Here is a 20,495-nt window from a genome sequence, read left to right as displayed (position 1 = left end):
GAATATTATTATTTACTTATTATTATTCTTTTTCAGATGTTACCGCTATCTTTACCTTATCCGCCAAAAGAAGACAGTGAGTAATATTGAGATATATATATATATATACTATACATAAATAAATTGCATGTTACATATTAAATTGCATTAATATTAATTGCAGTATCACTCTCATTACCTTATAATTCGGAGATTGTCTTTTCTTTTTATATCTCAATATTTATACATTATTTTTGAGATAATCTTTAAGATGTTACGCTAATAGTTATATATCATTAGTATAAATAATGAAGAAGTGTGGTAAAATTACAGAAAAGGGAAGTGCCTTGATCGAACCGCTGATGATTCTGACCTTGACATATATTGTCAAAGTCATGATTCTTAGTAACCTCCAACAGGTTTTAGTTAGCGCTCGGTCTTTGTTAATGAATCATTAAAAAAAAAATTTAAGAAATAAAAAATATTATTTTGCTATATACGTATTAAGGTCTACCCGACTGTCCCTTCACCGGCTGAAACCTGTTGAAGGTTACTCAGGATTATGACCTTTTGACAATATATATCAAGATTAAGATCATCCAGTGATTGTTCCCCTTTTCTGTAGTATAGTACTAAAAATGTTAATATAATTAATAGAATATAATATAATATAATTAGTAGAATCCGCACACGTGCGGATTATTCGCTGACCGACCGATTCGAGTCGATCGCAGCACGTTCTTCATGATTCTCTCCACTGCCACTCACTCAAAGCCGTGATGAGCGACAGAGCGACGGTAGTGGGAAATGAGATGGGGACAGCTAGCTACGGTTGACACGATCTCAAAATATTAATCCTGGCTCTAATAATTAGTATGAATGAAATTATGGATAAACAGATAAATTTATAAGGATAAGCAAAACGGATAAGCAGAAATATTTATTTATAAGTGTACCACGATAAATTAAATTAATTAAAAATGCTTAGCCCGTTTCTATATCTATCTATTGAGTTACGCTGAACTATTCTTATTGCAGTGATGATATGGATACTTTGCAGCAATCTAAGGCCCGTTTTCACAATATGTGGTTATCTAAAGGTTAAAGATTATTAAGAAATTTATTCATTAATTTCTTGGTAACTTTTAATCTTTAAGTAACCATATTGTGAACACAAGGCTAAAACGACATTTCATATTATTACGAATTTATTCGGTTTTTTAAATCATTCAACGCGCTTATGTACAAGATAAAATTCGTTTGGCATTTGAATATGTCATATATAGACCGTGACACGAATAATGCATTATTTATTCGTGACTTTTGCACGCTGTGTGAGTGATATTTTGTATTATTAGTAGGAATGGAGAAACTATAATCACAAATATCATGATTCTAAGATGATTTCTTAGCGCGTACAGAATCACATCGAAATTCCCTGTATAAAATTACTGCAGATCAATGTATTCGAAAATATATGTTTTGATCAGATCGTACGTTTGTTCTAAAAAAATGAAAGCTATCCCTATATTTTTCGAATTATTCGCGGTTTAAAAATACTTTGAATAAATACAATTTTGAAAACGTACAAATATATGAAACTTATAAAATTAATTATATAGAAACAAACTTATGAAATCGTTTTTGTAAAAGCGTTCTTCTTTTTGCCAAAGCTAGTTTTAGATTTTTTTTAGCACGATTAATTTTCTCGTATACGAAATTATTTACAATTATTTATTTGTAATTTTATTATTTATTACAATAATGTAATAATCGATTAGTGTATCATAAGCAGCTTGCTTTACTTCAAACTTCGATTTCTTTTAAGTGCCGCATATTTTACATGCGCCTTTTTGAAAAGTTTCTTAGCTGCTTACGAAAAGTAGTTTTTTAAAAATGTATTCTATACTTGCATTGCGGAAATATGTCTTAATATGCATGCTAATCACTTATTTACTATTGTGCATTTACATGACAAACGCGCACACATATACGTTCACATATACGCTGAAAATCGAAATTGCCTACCTGTTGCACACATTCTCCTCTGATATCTTCCATCTTTCTTGCAAAATGTAGCCTTTACTGGAGATAGCATATTTTAACTGTTATTTGAAAATTTATTTAACATTAAAAAATTGCACAAATGTTTATGTTTCCGATTTCTGAATGCGATTTCTAAAAGAATGCTTGTCATCGTTCAGCGCATTTTATTAAAATTAGGAATTATTTTATATCAGACACAAATAATAATATAATCAATATTTAAAGAAGAAAAGATATTTAACTATAAAAAATCACGAATTATATAATGAGTATCTCTCTTTCTCTCTCTCTCTCTCTCTCTCTCTCTCTCTGTCTTTCAATATAATTCAACGATATAAATCGTGCTTGCGTATAACTGTTTAATAAACAACAAATATCTTAATCATTACAACGCCGTATTGCGAGAAACGGCGATCTATGGATTTTGTTATTCATTCGCGACATTTCTGTTGTGCACATAATGCTGCGAGAAATGCACGACTCTTTGCGGTTGTCTGGCCTTTTACCAGACGATTCCCGCAAAAACGCGATAGGACGTTACAGTTCACGAACCGCGATAGTAGTTGGCTGTATCCTATTTCTGATACAATTCTATAGTTATAATCAAGCGAAATAACTATAGAATAAATTATAGTATCGAGATTGTGAGACCTCCTCCGTTGTGGAATTTAGGAACAAAGATCGACATTCAGTATACTCAAGCAAGGAAGGTTATTGCTTACCCCCACGCGTACTCTTTAAACCGTTATATTGTACACGAGCATTCAAATGACATTCAATGAAGAAGAAAGAGGGATCGTCTTTCATGGAGAAACAATTCTCACATTGTCTCCGAGATTGCCAAATCGATCAGTGCTTTCAACATTCTCAATTTCCTTGCTTAATTTTTTTCTTATTGATTTTAAATAGAAGCTAAGATTTTTCGTTTGCAAATAAATAAAGTCGCATATATTGTAAAGAGATCGAATTACAGTAATTCACAAATTCAGTCAAAAGATTATGGTTAGAAAATTTATTGAAAAGCGATTTTGCCGGAATCATTTTGTCCTGTTCATCAATGATAATATGCGAAGAACCTCCACGAGCGTCGCGTTACGTTGGTCATTGTCATCTCTAAGCACAAGTATTTGATGTATAAGGAAAACGAGCGTACTTACAACGTCGTTCACAGGGATCCCAACGAAATTCAAGCCATTCTTTCACTTGACAACCCAACCGAATGTTAACCCTGGTTTTACGAGCGTCCCCATTGGCTTGCGGGCCATGCGAACTCGGCTAATATAATACGAACTTATAACCAAAGCCGAAACCTAGGAGCTCACTCTCGCTTTTACGATCCAGCTCGTTTTTAAAAGTTATCGTTATTTTGCTCATTTTTGGATGAAATAGTTTGTTCCCAGACGTAAATGTATTAAAGGATGCGAAAGTCTGTGTGCAGGACTAAACCTGAATTGATAAAATATTTTATTCTCTTTCCTATAGAGAAAGAGAAAAAGCGGGAGAGAGGGAGAGAGAGAGAGAGAGAGGGAGAGAGCTGCAAACATCTGCATCTACAATTTCTCACTGAGTTAAAATCATAGTATAACTGTAAAGCTTTTTTACGAGAATAAATGTGGTGGAAAAGAAAGAAATATTCTCATGAATAGCATGTTTATCATTGAACTTATTTTCTCATCGTGGTATTTTTACTCGTATAATTTTTTTCTGATGCGTAGCTATTGCGAAAATATTATTTTGCATTGTTTTTGAAAATAATTTCTGAGATAAAAATCATTTATTGTCTTATCTGAGAAATTACTGGGAATATTACGGGAATTTTGCTTTTCCTTATTCATAGACTTCGAAGTGCACTGTCGGGCTGATCATAAACATGCATTAATCAATTCACTTCGCGCGCGCATACACACACACACACACACACACACACACACACACACACACACACACACACACACACACACGTAAATACGAATTAATCACCAGAGTTAATTACCGAATTTACATAACACATTTTCATAGTATCGAAATCGATGATAATGGAAAAGCAGCACAACATCCGATAATACGAAAAGTCAGCACTTGCTGTTGCGTCGTGGAGATGTTATACCTCAACTCTAGGGGTGATAATGACGAGTACATGGTTGTAAAGTTTACTTTTACGACCTAGCATTTCGAGGCATTGAGTACAGGCTTTTAATAATATATCGCTCATTGTTATTACGAAGCAGCTATGTGGCTTATGAAACTAACGCGTATTCATTGCTTCACAATGATTACTTCAATTAAATAATAAGTTCGTTGGCCCTTGCGCTTGACATTTTCATACATTGAAATAAAGATATAGAATTTCTTCTTTATGATAGTTTTCCTCACATATAAGTATCTCGTATTATCTTATTTAGTTTCAATATAATTTTTTTATTAATAATATTCAAAAAATATTATTTTGGAATTTTTCGCATTAATGTTTGTATAAATATTAAGCACATACTACAGCCTTTAAATGCTTTTGTACGAAATAGAATTTGTCAGTACATACTCAGTACATTCAGGCGTAAAAATTAGTAACAGTTTGTATAATCATTATTTCCATAAATTATATATCCATCGTAATTAATGCTATTAATGGTACTAGCTCTTTAATAGCAATATAGATGTTTAACATCTGAAAAGTAATGCCTGAGAAAACGGACTTCGTCATTAGAAAACAAAAATTTCACGTTTATATCTATCTTATTCTTTCGAAAAACTAAAATATGCTTATTTGTTAGATGCTTAATTGCAAGCGTTTGATTAATTGTAAATATTACAATTTTTATTATACTTTCTTTGATAAATGTAATTGACTAATTGTTTCTTAAACTAATTTTCTACAATTGCTTATAATTAAACTTGCAATAAATTGTTTTAATCGATAAACACACATTTTAACGAAAATATTAAATACTACAATTTTGGAAGTAACTCTATTCATTTTATGTTTTTATATTACTTTATACTATTGTATTTTGTTAGTAAGCATAAAACTTGAAGATGTCTTGAACAAAGAGAAATCTAAGCCACAGGTTTTTAACTACGTGTTTTACGAATAGATCTATCATCGTTCTCAGAAAGTTAATCGGAGAAAAATAATTGCGGTTACACTGAAAAAAACGGAAAAAATTCTTGTATTCTCATATTAATCATCACGAGACTTTTATGATCGTTAATTCTCTTTCGGTATGGACCTCACCAAAAATCCTACTCGTAAATCTCACATAGACCCTGGTGTTAGTTTCCCTTCTTGCTTGGCTAACGCGTGATGACATTTCGTTTAGACTAATCATTTACAAAATTCGTTTCTTGCTGGTCTTTTAATCAAATTGAGAAAAATAGATTTATTACGTGAACCGTTTTAAAAATAGAACTGTTGAATAAAGCACGCACGCACGTACGCACACAGATGTTACTATAGAAATAAAATTATATATCGTGATTAGAATTTTATGAGATATGCGACATATTGAAGAAACAAATATTAAAAGAAAATCCTTAAATAATATTATAATGTAATATTTAAAACATTTGTGTATTTTCTCACATGACATATAATGACACATAATAAATCATATCTCATATATCTCATGGAATTCTAATTGAGATGTAATTTTATTATCATTTTATATTGAGTCTAAAGATACATATATCATAATAATTGGATGAATTTACGAATAACTGTTATATTACTTGTTGAATCTTGTTTCGGGATTGAGTTAATTGATAGGGACTAATCTATCAACTATGGTGTACGAGCAGATTACTTCTTATTTTAGATAGATAGCGATTGTTTTGAAACTTTCGTGAACACAAACAAGACTTATTAGACTATGGAATGGTATTATGTATTAACTGGGGCGAAATATGAAATATTACGTATTAAATGACCAGCGAATTAATAATAAGCTGAGAATTCCCAAAGAACTAAATAATACTTTTTGAAACAAAATTTTCTATAATCTTTGCTTTTTTTCGTATTATTAATTTTACTATTTTATATAATTTATTAATTTATTTTTTGTTTTTCTGAGTTGTTATTCTCAATATATATTTATATTTTTTCATAAGTTTAAAGGAATAATGATATAACTTTTATTGATATTTTTTTCCAATTTATATTTTTATAATTTTCCATGTTAAAATTAGTTTCTGTTTTGATGTTATGCCATTGCGATGAATTACTTATCAATTCGATCAAGATATTTATAGTCATTTCTGCGCGCAAAGCGCTTATTTTATGATTTTATCGTATAAACACTATTAACAAGCAATAAGTTTGTAATTAGTTTGAAGTGTATAATGGCTGCCCACACCAAAAGAAAATATCTTGGTGTACATCGCTGAAGGATAAAGAGAATGTAATTCGCGATTAAAACATCGCCAGGGCATGGACGGATTATATTGCGCTATATCAGTTTTCACACGACGTTTAACAACAGTTAACGTGATTGATTCACTATGATTTCGCAATAATGTAAGATTGGTAATATTAAAAGCGACAGAGTATTACGGGCGTTAGGTTAGATTTATCTGTTATTATATATTATGTGTTATTACATAAAAATATGTAATAATATTACATAAACTGCTTGAAACAAAGACATTTCATTCTTATCAAAATACTATTACGTTTGAGAGATTCCAACAAACAATCTTGTCTATTAAAAATATATAACGTTAACTGTTGTTAAATAATATATCGAAGAATTTTATATATTTTGCAAAAAATTAATTGTAAAATGATTCATTAAATATTAAAATTGCGTCATTTTAAATTTGTTAAAATAAATATATATATATATATATACAGGATGTCCGGTAAGCTTTGATCATTGCAAATGGTAGAAGACTTTTCGATTCAGTTTAGTCCACTTTATCTACACATTTTATCACACAAGTGCTTTGTCAAAACTTATTAGACACGCTGCATATACATATATGCAATATATAGATGTATGCACCTAATGTATACATATGCACCGAATATATTTTAAGGACGTCATATCTCTGACGAAAGTACAAAATACGATTCGACAAACTAACACGTCGAATGGATTACGATCGTGGAATTTTTGCTTCATTGACTTTACGATTATGATACAAGCGTCAAAAGCCTTTTAGGCGAATTCTTCGCGTTAGCGAGTCGAGTGGTTCCCGCATCAGTTTGACTCATCTCTCCTTCTCTTTTTAAAGCCACCCTTTGTCCCGATCTTAGTTATTACCATCGTCGTGTCACTGATGCGAAAGTTACGACTCACTGGCGACAATATAATCTACAATATAACCTACAGTGCACACCGATCAAAATTCGATTGTTCACGTTTTCGTTTAACGTTAGGCATTGTGGCAATACATTAATGCTACGAAGATTTTCGTCTTCCTCTCGACTCTGTTTCATTGCTTTGTTGTTGTTGAACATCTTTATCCAATGGGAAAAGAACCTTTAGGTGTTCCTTCCGTTTTACGGCTATGATGTCTTTGCCAAACGCGCCCGATGATGTTCTTTCATAGAGCAGATTGATTTATCTCGTTTAACTGTCTGCAAGTAGCACTTTAAATGTGTCCCAATTTCTAACACGCGATGTTGGACAGATGATTAAACATAACGGAGCAAAAAGCTTTAAAAAGAGATTATTCAATTTGAAATGTTTGATATATTTATGTAGAGCAGAGCGTGTTGTTTTACCAACGTCGTTTTGCGTGTGAATTTTTAGTTTGATTTATTTTGATCGAATTAATCAAATTATCTGAAAATCATTTATATTATGAATTAATTTTTTAAATTTAATTTTTTAACGCGTGTATAGTAATAATACTATTGTATTTTTATAATTTTTTTATTAATTATATTACTATTATGCTGTTTTTTTAAAACAGATTTTTCTGAAGATTTTAAATGAAAAATCGAAATATAGAGAAATTTAATATGTCAAAATTTTGATATGCGATATTTTACAATTAGTTATCTAAATGTATAAACATTGCATGAATTAAATCGATTCTAAGGATGGTTTAGCCACGGATAGCGGGGCATGCTTTGGCACCTGATAGCAGGGTATTTCAATAGAGAGGAGGGTGCGCAGGGTAGGTAATAAAGTCGGTCACAGTCTAGCGAGTCGAGCCGGTTCTCTTTTACGAGGCATAGGGTTAAATGATCTGTCACTTTCTCTCCTTTCTCGTACCTCTTTTTCTATGCGGAGCAGTGTACCACTATTACAAAAATATCGTAAAATGTTATGATGCCCAGTGGTTGACAACGATCTGACGATAGTGTACACACTTGCATACAAACGCTCGTTGTAAGCGCGACGCACCTCTTTTTCTTTTCCTCTCGATCGATGCTTACTCGATGCGAATCATGAAAAATGTTAAAGGAAGGAATTTACGATAGAAACAGACCAAAATGCTTCATTTTCATTCTCGCGAAGCGCCACGCGAGCCAACTTCGCGTGTCCAAAGAGTCCTAAAATCTTTACGATCTTCGCCCTCTCTCTTCCGAGAGGGCAACGATCTTCACGGCATCTCAAGCAGTCTCCGGGTGTGTTTATGGTTTCTTCGTCTCGTTCTCGTCTGTGTCTTTCTCTTTCTCGTACTGCATTGTACGTCGTTCGCACATCAGTAGATAATGTCGTCTCTGTGTAATAATACGTGCATGAAACGCACCACACTACTTCGTCTCGATACCCGTGAAACGTGTCATCATTTTCTTTATTGAAAGTTCAATGATAATAACATCATCTGTGGTTTTCTTTTTAGAACTCATTGTGATTTACATTAACCCAATTTGTCTTAAGTCTTAAGTTCTATTAATTTATGGAATTAATGGATGTTGATAGAACCAATTTTATTACGAGAATGTGTATAAAGGATAAGATTTTCTTTTAAATTTATTTTTAAACGCAGGTCACGCGTGTGAAAATTTCAATTCTTTTATTAATCTTTTTTTCTGCTTTACTATAATACTTCACTTATTTGATTCCATCTCTACCCTATCAAGTCTATACAAGACGAATTAAATATTAATATTATATTTATTATAACTAGATTACTTTAGAAAAATTTGATAGATCAAATCTAAAACGAAGAATGTGTCTGTTGACACATAAAATGTATTATGTATACATAGTTATGTAAAAAAAAATATCATTGCGGAACATTTGATTAATATAGACAGACGTTCGCTTTATATATTCGGAGAAGGGAAGCGTTTATTTTAACGATGGGTGTTTTTTATGGTTTCAAGTGATACGATATTGCAAACATATATGAGTGACATTAACGAAGAAACGTCATCCTCTTCTATAACGCCACCCACATCGCGGTCGCCTAAGCGATCGACAAAATCACGATTACATCTATCTTTTCTCTTCTTTTTATCATTCGCAAATCGAGAGTACGTACGTTGCTTATTCCCCTTGTGTTTGCGCCGCAGTGGCTGACGAGCAAGGATTTTATGCGAACGCTTGACAGGATAGAATTTTACTGCTTCCGAAATGTCGTGTCTCGTAAAAGCCGCTGCGTTCACGACCGTTTCTTCATTCGACTCTTTCCGCTGGAACTTATTGCAATTTCGCGTTTACTATTTTTATAGGCGACGGAAGAATTGTTGCAGAGTCTTCGGTTATTATATTTATTGAAATAATGTCGCGTTTGTGGAACGAGGATGATATTGACAGATCGAAGATCTATAGCTGTCTCTATACTATTTGATATATATTTTAATAATCAAATGTTTTTGTTTTCGCGTAAAAATAGTTATTCGTTTCAGTTTTAGATATTCTGAACTATGAATGTTATATATTTTAGTTTTAAATTAATGAATTAAAGATACTTATTTGATGTTAGATTGCGCTATTTGGTATATATGTTCATATGTATAATAAATAGTGCGTCTCTTTTCGACGAAACGAACCCTCGATCGTATGACGGCGACGCTTGGTTTCGATTACGCGCAGTGACACAACGGTATCATTGCTACAAAGCTCGTTCTCGTATCAACCCTTGTCGCAACGTCGCGTTCAATGCTATACTGGACCGCGATCCACATACGAGGGAGGCACGTTTGACTGTGTAATACGAGCTCCTCGTCCATGACAAGCTCGAAATATGCAGATTCTCTCGACTAACGAGTTAAAAAACCGTCGTTACTGCTGTAGCTGCTGCCGTTGAATACCTTTGTCGTCAATGTAACGGTTTATTACTAGAAGCGTGCCTAAAACGCAATACGTCTTGTAAATATTTTTGAATCACTTAAATAAGGTAGAAAAAACATTAGATTAAATGTTACTAATTATTCCCCTTTTTTTTTTTTTTTTTTTTTTTTACTTCATTCTTATGCTTTATATTTTCCGTTGACTCATGTAACTTGGAAGTAGTTTAAGTTGAAATTGTTCGAGCGCGAGAATAGCAGGATTTACGACAGCCCGGAGGTCTTACGATCCTTTTATATGAGTCGGACGCACGATTTACATTCGATAGCAACAAGAAGCAATAATGACTTTGGGGATTAAAGTTTGCTGGTAGCACGATTCACCACATAGAATCGAACTTTCAGATTTTTCGGGTTAACTTTCATGCTGATCCCATGATATTGGAAACAGTTTTACGAGCGGCATCTTTCATAGTTAGTTTTTTACAACATATATTTCGATCTTAAGAAATTTTTCATAGCACGAGTTGAGAAATACGATATTTTATGAGGATCTAACAAAGTCGGCGGCACTATCTATCTTGGTTAGGGACGAAACTGATACCAATTCAATAAGCTCTTGTGTAATCGAAGAATTCATTGTTAGAAGACTTACATAATTATTTTATTAGCTAAACAGATCGGAGCTAATAATACTTTTTATATCTAACGCTAATTACGATGTGTTGATAAGATAAGTATAACAGGTGACATAGATGCAATTATAAGAGTTTAATTTAAATAGCAGTTGTTTGACATAATATTTTATTTTATTTTTTTTTTGTAGAAGGTAGGAAAAAAGTAAATATTGAATGCATTTTCTTTATTTATTTATGATAACATATCTTTATAATGCCGATATAGTACTGTGATAAGATTATATTTTATGTTTTACTTTTATTGCGTTTAATAATATTTTTATTGTATTATCTTAAGACTTAAGATAATATTTTTTAGAAATGCACGCTTTACCTTGGACTTTAAAAGTAATGTATTTATTTATCTTACTAATTTTCTCTAAGAATATCGCAATGAATGATAACAACCTATACTGGTTTCAAGTTTTTGATGTAGAACGTGCACTTTTCTTAAGGTGCTTTCTGACGACAAGACTAATATACAATATTAACAAATATTAACACACATACATGACATACATAAATATCCGTATAATGTAAACTAATATTAAGCGAATATGCGTAAAGTTGGTCATACGTTGATCGTGTCTGAATGTAGAACACCTCCTTTACGTAGAACAAATATATATTTATATATTTTGTGAATAATTTTATGTGATAATTTTCTATTTAATTAAGCCGTAATTAGACACTGGTTTATTATATTATCTCTGAATATTAGTATATTCTCTTAAAGCTATATTTTCTTTAATTCTATATATATTGAAAGCAAGTTGTTCATTGCAAGTTATTCGTTCGCGCTTGTGTGTGTGTTTGTTAGATTTGACTTTAAATGTACCATTTAACTTCTGAACAATAGGATCTAAAACGAAATGAAAAGAATAGCAAAAGAGACTAACAAAAAAGTTAAGGCCAGTACCAAAGATACTTTAAATGTAACTATACGATTACAATATGAAATTATCTCTGTTGGCTAATGTTTTACGAATGGATCATGTTTCTTTGTAAGAGTCAATATATAATCAAAGAGTCGGGCAGTCATTCATAATAGTTATCATCGTCGCGCAATATAAGAACTCTTTCTTCACTTTAGAGAGACACATCCAAATATCATCAATCTCATTTCAGTTCTGCATTTAACTATATACATCTCGGTTTCTCTTCTACGAAAGCATTCGGTTAGATAAGAAACGAATATAAACGTATCGTGACGAAATATGCACAACAGCTTGTCGTGTCGTTCACGGGACCAAATGATATCGTTTGTAACGCTCCTCACATTACGTAATCGAACCTGCCGATAATATGAGCATAGATTACTGAGAATCGCAACAGAGTGACTTTGAATCTGTGATAATGTTTCCCTTTCGGTTGATATATGAGAATTACAAAGTAGAGAATTACTGAATGCATATCATTTAAGATATTTTTTATAAATTTTTTATTTGTGTACTAATTTGTAAAAGGACTCGATACCAAATTTATTTCTAAATGAATATTGAAAATTGTAGCTTGATGTTTCAGGCATCTATTATTATATGTTTAAATTTTTACCAATGACAAATTAATTTGTTACGAATCCTTTTGTAAAATACTGCAAAAGGTATGATTTAGGCAACCAGTCACTTAAATTGTACCTGTGAGAATCGTATTTCCTTTAAAAGTATTAAATTTATAAATAAAAATATGTAGGAGTTTATTGAATTAATAATTAATATTTATATAATTAATATATTATTACTCCTATAAATGGGGAAGTCTCAATGATGTGAAGATAAATTTATATATGTAACGTAAGCTGGCTAATATTTTAATATAATTTTCTTTGTGATTCGAAGATTGAAGTAGAATTTCAATACTCACTATTCTATTTTTTTTTACACGTATACTATATTATATGTATTTTATACGTAAACTAAATTTAACTTAACCGTCAAACGGCACACATGAGTCATTTGTGTCCGATTCAATTTTAAGGCTTTTAAAGTACTTGAAAAATTCTAAAAATACACAAATGTTCTTTAAGGTCTCTACTAATTTTTACTAAATTATTCTGCTATATATACATCGGAAAAAAGTTTAGAAAAATTATGAAAATTATTTTTTGTACCTGAAAATAAGAACTATTAAAAATGGCGTGGATACGAATAACATACGTATTCTTCTTTATACACGTATTATAGTGCATCTCATGCAAAATGGCGTCGCATGGTGAAAGTTCGTGGTAAGCAGTAAATGGTTAGAGAACGGAAATAAGAGAATTTCCGGGTAACAATTTCCTCTTTGCTTCGTTCTCTTACGATGCAAGGCGAATAAAAAACGAAAGAACTTTAATTCTTCAGTCGCCATGTGACGTGGTCACAAAGTATTATATTAATAGGAATATGACGGCAGGTACTATGTATAAGAAAGTATATTATTTTATGAAATTTGTATTCAGAAATTGTATATCTTTTACGCTTACAAAAAAAATTGTATTATTTTATAATGTTCGCATAACGTTTTATTTCGCTATACGTAAAGCAGAAAAATCTTGCAAAAGAAACATTACGATAAATGTAATCTATCCGGCATATAGTTAATATAATAATATAGTAACATAATAATACAGTTGATATACTATATAATAATTTTGCATAGAGCATTAGTCTGCCAAGATGATGATGTCTCTCTCTCTCTCATAATCAGTTCTAGTCAAAAGTTTGGATTTTTTGTTTTATAGATACAGTACTATATGTATAGCTCATAAGTACCTAACAAAATTTTGACGAGAACTGTATAAAACATTTACTATGCATATATAAGAGTATAACAACAGATTGTCGCCTAAAGAAAATGTCTATTGGAGTAAACTTTGATACATAGGAATATACATACATGGTATAAACCAATGTTCTTTTAAACAGTATTATAGTTCAGTGGGCCAACGCACCTGCGCGCGAACTTTAAAAGGCACGCTGCACCCCTTCTCCATATCAACGGGCTCCTTTTCCCCGGAGCCCTTCCTTGTCTCGGCTCCTCCCCCATCGCTCTCTATTCTTCCTCTCTCGCTCTCATCGTGTGCACACGCGCGCACAGCAGAATGTGGTTGGCCAGGTACACCTGGGCGCGTAAAAGGAGGGAACCAACACCAAGCGTTCCAGTGGCACGGCACTTGCATCGCGCCGTTGTCTATTCTGCTGGGTCGTACGTATCGGGTTTTCAGCGGTAGAGGGAGAAAAAGGGAGCTATCGACATTAGCTGGGAGTAGGACAGTATTGGTATTCAAGAGTAGACGAGTGTCGAGGGCATGAAAAAGGGGCCATTTCCTTATTTTAAAAACGATTCGGGAGTCTTTAGTAGGCGGAGTCACAACTACCAGATGCGCCACCATTGGTTGGCACAATGTCTAATATATCATATCGTAACTATCGGAGAACTGGTGTTCCACGATTCTATTGGCTTTAAGACTCCATTTATCTTTATATCCATTATTAACCCTCCCTACAGATTCATTTAGATAAAAATGCATGCATTTATTCAATACGTGCTGCTCACATAATATATTTCTCTCACGTTTGAATTTTTGTTGTGTTTCAGACGGTCTATCGAGTTTACTGAAATATACATTGCAGGAGATGTACAAATCTTTCTCTGTGTGGCATAGTCCCGCCAAGATAGAGCGAATCTTGCGCATTCTCGTCACCTATGCTCATGAAATAGATTCGAGGATCAAATTTAATGGTTTTTTGGAATCTACTAAATACTTGATTTTTCAAGGTAAGACATTTTTCAATATTTTTTTATTAAGGTAAAAAAATAAAATACTTTTAAAGAAAATATTATGAAACCCATATTAATTTTTTATTTTCATTTTTAAATTAATGACTTAGAAATATATTAATCGCGATCTAAATATTTAAAAAATGTGTTTTATTATATAGGAATGAATGATAAATATTATAATTTATAATAATGTTAAGTAAAATATTTAAAATTAAAGGGGAAGATTTTTTTTATCTATTATTTATATAATAAAAAGAAATAAGTATTATATAAATCTATTATTATAAAATATTAATTCGAATTTTTCTTTCTCAGCCACAATTCGTCATTCGAAAATTATTCGCCAGAATTTCGCGCAGAATATAATTTTGCTATCTATAATTATATATTTAATATATTCATTTTTATTTAAATATTATTTATTTCCACCTTGAGAATTATATATAATTACTAAATTTTTGAAACTTAACACGTTCCGTTAATCATTGTCAAAATTCGTAATTAGATTTGATTACTTCTTGACAATGCTTTTGAATTCCATGGAGTAATGAGAATTGATTACGCTTAAACTAAAGTGTAAATTGTATGCAAATTTATGCATTCAAAAATTGATACAAACTTAATTGGAATCAGCAACAAGAAGATATCTTAAACATTTGCGGACATATCAGATATAAATCATTGAAAATGGCGTGTAAATACTAAAAGTCTAAGTACTTTAGAAATTATAATTTTACTGAAAATTGAAAGCTTTATTATTGTTATATTCAAAAGACTGCAACAATTTTTTTAAATCAAGAAATTGTGTTTTATAATATCTAATGTTACATATATTGTTGAACTGTATATTTAATGTAAAACAGAAATATTTGCAGAAGGAATTACAGTAAATAATTTATTCTTCGTTTTTAAATTACTTAAATTTTGGTTATGAATTGCACGTGTTTATTTCCTTCTCTCAAGAGCCTTAGCAACTTTAATATGAACTCCGCGTGTACCTGACATCCATAAGAAAATACGTTCTCGGAAGTTATTTTAGAACATATTTTGATGCAAGCTGATGCATGATAAATATTAATAAAATACTCAATAATTATTGCAAATATCTTTATTGCAACATGCGAAGACAACTTTGAAAAAGATATAAAAAAGATCGATGAAAAATCTTGGTTTTTTCATCTTAGAAGAAACATTTACCGTCTCATCATTGAAGAAAATACCTATCATGAAAATCATGCAAACATGTGAGAACCTGTTTGATATCGTGGTACATTTAAAATGCAATTCGCAAGTTCTTACTTGCATACCCGACATTTTTAATTCCACTGTCGTCGAAACTTTCACTTCGTCGAAACGCTTTACGGAAAAGCTTGTCTGCAATGCCAAAGCGAATAATACATGAATAATATTATTGATGATTCTCTACACCTGAAGATCTTTTTCTTGCATCGAAAGTCCTGTTTGGAACAGTGATATTGCTAGAAAATAATTGATGATTTTATATAACTTTACTGAGAAAAATAGTTTGGTTGAAAATCGATAAACCAGAATCTTCTGATTTGTTAATTTTCAACCAAATTTTTCCCAGTGTTCATAATCAAAATAAGAAATACCATTGCTTACACAAGTAAGGATTATGTGCAGATATAAATAATAAATAAATGAACCAATTTACTTTCTCCATTATTTACTTTATTGATAAAGCGTTTTGCTAAAGGATTATCGGCAAATTAAAAATATTTAGTTTGTGGCACCTAAGTGAGGAGTTGCCAATAATACATTTTACACATACATTCGACTATATTAGAAGTTGCCTGATGTACAAAACTAACACATTACTGTTGCTACTTAAAATACCCTGCAGTAAATATGCGAACTGTCGTGCCAAGCAGGAATTGTTACTGGATATTTTTGCAGTTATAATGTACGTAGTCGTCATTACATATTCGTCTCAACTCTCCAACGACTGCTAAATTTTACTATTGGATAACAGCCAACGTAAACGAAAACGAACACTACGTCTGATTTCAGTACATTCAAGGTCGATATGTCATTTCCGCTTCTTTAAAAAAAATTAAAATTAAAATGATATATTACGCGTAAAAATGATATCTATAATAAATAGTTGACTGAAGGACATTAAAAACGAGAAGATTAATCAGTATTCATTAAACCACACACACATACACACACACACACACACACACACACACACACTAATATCTGATAAGACTTTTTAAGAGACTCAAGCTTGCAATGTAAAAAGACACAATTAATTGGACTATTAAAGTATGCGCTGCAGATCCTGTTTTATTCCGAAGAGAGTAAGAAGCGATCCAAGGCGTCAAAGAAAGGTACGATGCTTTTTGCTAACTATGACCGTGGATAATCAATACTCGGACAAACCTTCCTTCCTCCATCGTAAATTGCCTCGGTTCTGGATCACTAATCATTCGCCCAGAACCGTTGCGAGATATTTAACGATCGACGTACGATTTGCGGCAGTGTTAAATTTATAACATCATTATTGCACCGTGTCGCATTTAACAGCAAAATTGTTGACGATTAGTACCATTGCAGATCTTGCAATCAAGTACGTGATGCGCCATTTAATAAGCTCATGATACAATCTCGTATAAATATCACTATGTATGACACATTTTTGCGCGAGGCTAAAGCCATTAGTTTCAATTAGTCATAATTATATCTTTTTAGTTGAGTAAATTTGCGTGTGTTACAAATAGAATCAAAAAAATTAATTTTATTTAATATTGTCTAAAAATTAAAGTTTGAATGTGTGTTTTTCATTGCATTTTTGATGTCTCAAAATCAAGTTATTTCTCAATCACGGTTTTTTTAATACGAATTTGGATTGTTCTGTTTATAAAGAAGATTTGAAATTGTTATCTGTAGCTTCAATAATTTTGTATGATTTTTAATTTTTTAATTTTAATAATTTAAGTTTTTATACCATACCAGATATATTTTCGATTAAAGTTATGTATTTAGTTAAATTCTTGAAACGCTTAAGTAGGCAAAAGAAAAAAAAGGAACATATGTAATGTGTTAGCAGTCAACTGACTGATATTTGCTCTAATCTGGCTATTATAAATTGCTTAAGCCGCTTAGTTTATTTAAAAAAATAGAGTACATAATTCAAAATAGATTATGATCTTAAATTATACAATCTAGAATCATATATAATATAATACTTGTTGCAAATGAGATTCATAATTGAATATGATTTTAAATATGAATTTTATTATATAATATATAGGATGCTTGTTATATTCTTATTATTTTTGTAATATTTATATATTTTTTTGTCATGTTTTGAATAATAATAGTTGTATCTATATAGTAGTATCATATTAGTACTACTTTTATTGATTATTGTTATCATATCTATAATTTGTAATCAAATCATCTAATTCATTTTTTATAGACTCTAATTAGTCATTAATAAATATTTTGTTGTCATTATATTGTTAATCCTGATCGCTATCGTTTTGGAATAAACATCACAAAGAATCAATACAATCTTAATCTTGTTTGCTCGATTGAATAACTACAACACATTTAAGATGCGAAAAACGACATTCCAACGACAGTATGGTATGAACAAGAAGACGATTAACGGCTTCATATTTTACTGAGCACATGGTTACACATTATTACTAACAAACACATGAAATCATAAAAGAATGCAAAGCTAATGTGAGCCAAACATATAAAATATGAATTTATACAAATAGTGTGTGACAAAATTAACGTATAGAAATAATAATATTATATATTAACAGAATATATATAAAGTGGTCGAATCGTCAGTTGAAACATGAAAAAACTATCGCGTGGGCTTATAATGATCAAGATATATATTTTAATTTAACTTGTAATGTATAATCTGAAACATCTCAAATGTAATTTAATTATACGGAAAATACATTTAACAAACGAGGGTATCTTAATTGATGCGATCGTACTGTCTTTCTGGAAAAAGATATATGTCTTTTGTTAACTAATTTGGTGTATAACCAGCATGCGTGTCTGATAAGTCTAAATGCATTGGAACTTACTTGAATAGCGGATGTCTACACCTCTGCGCACGTGTCAGAGATTAATGAGGTTCTTCGTGGAGAAGTAAGAATGCTTTGCTATAAGAACAATAATTGCAGCAGAGGTAGCGGTTTAGTGTAAATAATGAATCAGCAATACTAATGTGCGTATGGTGCACGTTAACTGCCACATATCGATATAGCTGCTACAGTTAGCACAAATGTAAAAATAAGCACATAACAACGATGCCACTTAATTGAATTATTGCATTTGAGATAATTTTTTATGTTGCATTAAAGAGAACTATTATATTAATATAAACTTAATTTCTTTTTACAATTAAATTAAAAATAAAATACTTGATTGATTATTTGCGAGAAATAATTAGGATTTTAAAAAATTATAACGTTGTTTTAACGTATAAAATATACATCGGTTCAATGTTAAAGGCACGATATTCAATGCTCTCAAGTTCAAGTCGTGATTAATAACTCGTTAACCGCGACCGACAGTTTTACGCAGTTACAGTATAACATGAATTATTGTGATTTGATGATAATCGCATGCCGACATGTGATGATATCGAGAAAAAAGATGAACTCACTGTATTGCGTAATAAAAATGCATTTGGTTGTTCCTTAGTTATCGGTTTATCACTGATTTGTTTGCTGTATGAATTCTAGTGAAGTTAATCGGATAGTTTGATTAATGCAATTACATAAGTGTTAATTATTTTAATACAATTACATAATTATTAATTATATAAACATAATAAATAATTTAAAGTTTGTACAGAATAAATATCGGTTAGTTTCTGCAATTGTGATTACGCTGCATAAAAAATGATAACGCGATCGTGATACCGCTATTAAGAAAGTATGTGCGTATACACTTCCTATTAACCGCACTTGTTCTTGCATGCGGGCGAGTAGTGATCGTCTCACGCTGCGTCACGAAAATATATTTTCATACATCTCAGACGAGGATACTTTTGGCACGCGTTAGGCGGATACTTAGCACTTACGATCGGTCCAACTTGACGTGTTATAACTGAGAGACATGCAACGCACACCGTGATGTGTAAATAATCTCATGTTTATGTTGCTATTCGCCGCATTGCTGTTAATCTTTTCGTTGTATCTATCTTGGCGTATTTGCTATAGTCATTATATACTTTATACATGTTTGAACAATAATTTCAAAGTGTTATAAATTTGAAAAAAGGAAAAAAATTAGTAAAGTAAGAAATTAGTAAGTAATTGAAATGCATTAGTCATGAAAAATAGAAATAGACATTCTTTTCAAAGAGTTTTTTGACGCTTTTTCGATAAATAAAATAAATGACATAAGAAAGAGTTCTTAATATTCGTGCGTATATGTTGTTTTTTTTTAACAGAATCAAAATTTATTGTGTCAAAAGAACGGGTCTCGTGTTTTATTGAGAATATATTGGATACCGTCATTATGGATCAATTTTATATCACGAGGCTATCGCGTATCACACATTGAATCTTGGCCACTAATGACTGCTAGAATTACTGGAAGTACGATTGACCTTGTGCAAGTGCACTCTAATCATACGCTAGATATATCGCTAACAATAAGTATACGTAGTATAAGTGTGTCGCACATATTTACGCATGGAAAAATTCGAAGTTTTGTAGCTCAAATAAATGTTTAAATGAAGAATGATTACATAATTTTTTGAAATAAAAAATTAAATAATGTTGTTACGCAAGTTCCGAATGTATGTTTCTATGATACAAATTATTATAGATATGTGT

The 20,495-nt window shown here is 31.2% G+C and overlaps 1 protein-coding gene across 1 annotated transcript in view; it reads left to right on the top strand.

The window, feature by feature from the left end:
* The window catches only part of LOC108750669 (doublesex- and mab-3-related transcription factor 1A-like), a 65,177-nt gene that overhangs the window by 11,725 nt on the left and 32,957 nt on the right, over positions 1-20,495 (top strand). Inside the window, exons 3-4 of the mRNA XM_018490310.1 lie at positions 37-76; positions 14,467-14,646. Of these exons, the coding sequence (XP_018345812.1) occupies positions 37-76; positions 14,467-14,646 (220 nt within the window). The remainder of the gene's footprint in view (positions 1-36; positions 77-14,466; positions 14,647-20,495) is intronic.

This window comes from Trachymyrmex septentrionalis, unplaced genomic scaffold, assembly GCF_001594115.1.
Source record: "Trachymyrmex septentrionalis isolate Tsep2-gDNA-1 unplaced genomic scaffold, Tsep1.0 scaffold37, whole genome shotgun sequence".
NCBI classification, from domain to species: Eukaryota; Metazoa; Arthropoda; class Insecta; order Hymenoptera; family Formicidae; genus Trachymyrmex; species Trachymyrmex septentrionalis.
This window is presented reverse-complemented; position numbering and strand designations above follow the sequence as displayed.